The 4,012-nt window shown below is 41.6% G+C and overlaps 1 protein-coding gene across 1 annotated transcript; it reads left to right on the top strand.

The window, feature by feature from the left end:
• Positions 1-146: 146 nt before the first annotated feature.
• LOC119722768 (60S ribosomal protein L10a-like) lies at positions 147-3,414 on the top strand. The gene is made up of 5 exons (XM_038193074.1): positions 147-253; positions 977-1,129; positions 1,924-2,072; positions 2,456-2,628; positions 2,931-3,414. Exons 1-5 carry the CDS (start codon positions 249-251, stop codon positions 3,099-3,101), a joined length of 651 nt encoding a protein of 216 aa, XP_038049002.1. The 5' UTR covers positions 147-248; the 3' UTR covers positions 3,102-3,414.
• Positions 3,415-4,012: the final 598 nt, after the last annotated feature.

The raw sequence follows: 4,012 nt of genomic DNA, 5'->3' as shown, positions 1-4,012 counted from the left end.
AGCCTAATTGGGCGCCTCGATATATACCACGTATTTTGCCGAATTTATGGAAAAGATTACACTAAAATAATTGCTCGATATTTTTCCATTGCATATTCTTATATCAAAGGAGAACAAAAACAGACAAGCATTTTAAAAAAAAATAATATGCATATTCTCTGAACGTTTTAACGCTTTAATATATTTGAACTAAATTTCGAACGAGCCTTTCTAAATAAGGGCCTTTTGCGCAAGACCCGTCAATCGCCATGAGGTTGTGATAATTTAGATTGTATAAATCCAGCGGAATCAGCCGCATCGCTTTATGAAATTTATTAAAATATTATGGAATTGATATTTAATACATTCCTTAAATCATTGAACTTGTTTTTGTTTTACTTGATTAAAATTAAGAATGAATTTGAAGTTCTTTTCGTTCCAAGTCGTATCCGGCGATATACGTACATGACGTGTACATGTACATGTACATAATTATGATGGAACTTGCGTAGTAATACATGTAATACATGTAATGTGCACATGTTGGGCGCGATCTGTACGGCGCTATCGCCCGATCGCGCTGCTACAAAATTATGTGAATTGCAATGCTATACAAAAAATATTGCATAGCAGTGTTTGCTATGCAAAATTTTAAGTAAATTGAACACTGATCATATCGCCCGATATTGTGCAGTTTGCCCCGACGATGGAGGTAGAAACTAGAATTATCGTGCTGATCACTGCTGATCGATTAACGGATCATTGTCAATTGGTTTTAGAAATGCTGCTAGGCCCAGGGTGCAGGGACAATGGGCATGATGGGGGGAGATTTTCTACATGTGACTTGTTTTTTGAATTTGATGTGATTTTGTAGAAAAACCTAAACTTAGTGAATGAAATATTTTAATACAAGTTTGGATAAGCTGACCAAAGCGTCTTCGCTAGAGTAGTCTTCTCTTGTTTATTGTTTCATTCAACAATTTCTTATTGTTTACAGTAAAGTAACCCGCGATTCGCTGTACGAGGCTGTCGACAATGTCCTCAAGGGCAGCAAGGCCCATAGGCGAGGCTTCTTGGAGACGGTTGAGCTCCAGATCAACCTGAAGAACTACGATCCGCAGAAGGACAAGCGATTCTCTGGCACCGTCAAGTATGGCGTCCCCTCCTGACCTTTGACCTGCGATTTGCAAGATTTCTAGCGGGACCTCTACCCAGGGTCGTTAAAACAACTGGGGAGGCGTGCGCATCTGTTCATGCCGAAAATTTCAAATCCTTCTGATGACCCAAACCCAGGGTCTTAAAAGAACTGGGGAGGCAGTCAAATGCCGACAAAATGATGGTTTACGTTGAGGGTTGAAACCCTCATTGTAGAGTAAGAGACACGTTAGCATAATCAATTAAAATAAAGTGTGGGGTGCTACAGAACGAAACTTCAGCCAATGAAAGAAATATAGTCAATTGCAATTCTTGTTTTCGTTGGTTGCGATGTGTTGCCATTCAATTTCCAGAAATTTGATCTGGGTTCAAGATAAGGACGTAAGGATCTCCACGCCTTTTTGTTACCAGCACTTTTTAAAGCATATTTTACTTATCTTTATTAAAATAATGCATCATTTGCAGACTGGTTTAGGAGAAAGCAAGCTGAAGCTCTTTGTTCCTTACTAAACAGCAAACGTTGACCTCACTCCCAACTGACTAAACCTATAAAGAAGTGCTCGACAATCGGAAACTTGTGCAAATCTGCCTGATCCGTGATGAGATCAAAGTTTGGCATGTATTATCAGAAACTAAGAAGACATGTTGAACAAACTTAACCACAGCTCTAGAAATACTCTGAGATCAGCAGTGCAAGATCCAAGGGATGGACACTTGATTCAACATCCAAATGTCCCGCTCGATTTTTTTCATTTGACAAACTCGATATAATGCCCTGGTTTAATCTAGGTTGAGGACCATTCCTCGTCCCAAGTACAAGGTATGCGTCCTGGGCGACCAGCAGCACTGCGACGAAGCCAAGGCCAACAACCTTCCCTGCATGGACGCAGAGGCCCTGAAGAAGCTCAACAAGAACAAGAAGCTGGTCAAAAAACTGGGTGAGTTGGAAGAGGATTCTCTCATGGAGGGTAAATGGTAGTCTTATGGTGCTGTGTCTATGATACGCGAGCAGATTCGGGAAATAATTATGCAAAACAAGTCTGCGTCTTGACCTCCAGATTCTGACCATTCAGCGGGCTCCTTCTTTTGGGTCTTCCATACCCGTTGTACTTACAAAAACATGGCATCCAAATTGACTAATCAACATCTTGGTCCACATTTCTGATCGAAATGATGTTACAGCCTCTAAAGATCGGCTGGTGCGTGGGTCGCTTACTTAATAAGGATTTGAATGGTTTGATCTAACCAATTTTTGGGAGATGCTCCATTTTGCTTCTCGAACAAAATGTAGGTAATCTCGTGGCTTTTTTTTTTTTTTCAGCCAAGAAGTATGATGCATTCCTGGCCTCCGAGGCTCTCATCAAGCAGATCCCTCGTCTGCTCGGCCCCGGACTCAACAAGGCCGGCAAGTTCCCGACCCTGGTCACCCACTCGGACCAGCTGGTCACCAAGGTCGAGGAGGTGAAAGCTACCATCAAGTTCCAGATGAAGAAGGTACGATAATGTTTGATCCCTGTCTCCGACTTCGAACCGGTGTTGAAAATGTCAAGTAGATGCCAGTTTTGGATCCATGGACTCTGTAGGAATGATAAGATTGTGCCTCGTGGCCTAGCTTCCGGATGGGGCACGCTGCGTACATTGACTGGTTCTGGCACAAAAGTATTTGTACCCAATCTCATCTGTATTTGCTTTGTGCGGGTGCTTGGTGCCCATCAGCAGTAGCATTCAGCTACAACTTCAGTCAATCTAATCAGAAAACCATCAGGCATTTTTCTGTATCTTTTTCTTGACGACAGGTCCTGTGTCTGGCCGTCGCCATTGGCAATGTCAACATGAGTGAGGACGACTTGGTCGGCAACATCGCATTGGGCATCAACTTCCTGGTCTCGTTGCTGAAGAAGAACTGGCAGAACGTCCGCTCCTTGTACATCAAGAGCACCATGGGCAAACCTCAGCAGATCTTCTAAATTCCCCCTCACCCAGACAAAACCGCCATCATAGAAAGGACTCTTCACGATCAAGTCAATGCCTTGGTGGATTTGCTGGTGAAATATTGCTAAAACTCGGTCCACACAAAAGAGAAAACTCAAATCACATTGCTGTATTTTTTATAAAGCTCGTCTTAAAATGTGCATCAGATCCTAAGATTCTGATCATGGCTCATCCAAATTTGAAATCCCGGAGGTTGTATCGATAAGACCAGTGCATGACATTGTCACAGTACGACAGGTTTTGACCGCTCTTATTTCAGTAAATTTTTTTGGTCAAATAAATTTGAAATGTTGTTATTGTCATACAGTGGTCATGCGCTAGGGATGCAAACATAAAGCCTAATGCACAGAACAATTACCAAGTGGGGACTGCGTGAGGAAATAAAATAATGAAAAACCTGAAACAAAACGATTTGTCTACGTCATATTTTTTGTTAGTACTTATGTAGTTTAGTTTGTTTTATGTGAAGAATAGACGAGGATCTGCAGCTTTGTGCCAAGACTCGCATCGTCCATTCTTGGCACGAGTCTACGAGTAAAAATTTTGTCGCAAGCCAATATGGCCCATCGAGCTGGCAGTTATCTCCAGTTTTCAGTGGCATGAAACGACCAAGAATGTTTCTATTTCGCCCCTTGAATATACAAAAACTATTTGACATCCCTTTAAGGTTAATCTTATTGAAAAGTGCACTTCATTAAACATTCAAAATTTCCCATGTTTTCGGACAACTGAGGGCGCTGTTTCATTTCAGGAAGACACTTCAGTTTAGGGGTTTTGTGTTAAGTTGTGCACATTGAAAAATTTGTGGGGAAAGTTTGCTCATTGGCTTTAATACAGCCATGAACGTTCACAAAAATCACCAAAGAATATAAATTTTACGACAGCC

Source organism: Patiria miniata, unplaced genomic scaffold (assembly GCF_015706575.1).
Source record: "Patiria miniata isolate m_02_andy unplaced genomic scaffold, ASM1570657v1 HiC_scaffold_16, whole genome shotgun sequence".
Classification (NCBI taxonomy): domain Eukaryota; kingdom Metazoa; phylum Echinodermata; class Asteroidea; order Valvatida; family Asterinidae; genus Patiria; species Patiria miniata.
The sequence above is the reverse complement of the archived record's forward strand: the minus strand, read 5'-3'. Positions and strand labels throughout refer to the sequence as shown.

Coding starts and splice junctions, on each gene's coding strand:
- LOC119722768 (XM_038193074.1), top strand. Junction 1,130..1,923: donor CGATTCTCTGGCACCGTCAA/GTATGGCGTCCC, acceptor GGTTTAATCTAG/GTTGAGGACCATTCCTCGTC. Junction 2,073..2,455: donor GAAGCTGGTCAAAAAACTGG/GTGAGTTGGAAG, acceptor TTTTTTTTTCAG/CCAAGAAGTATGATGCATTC.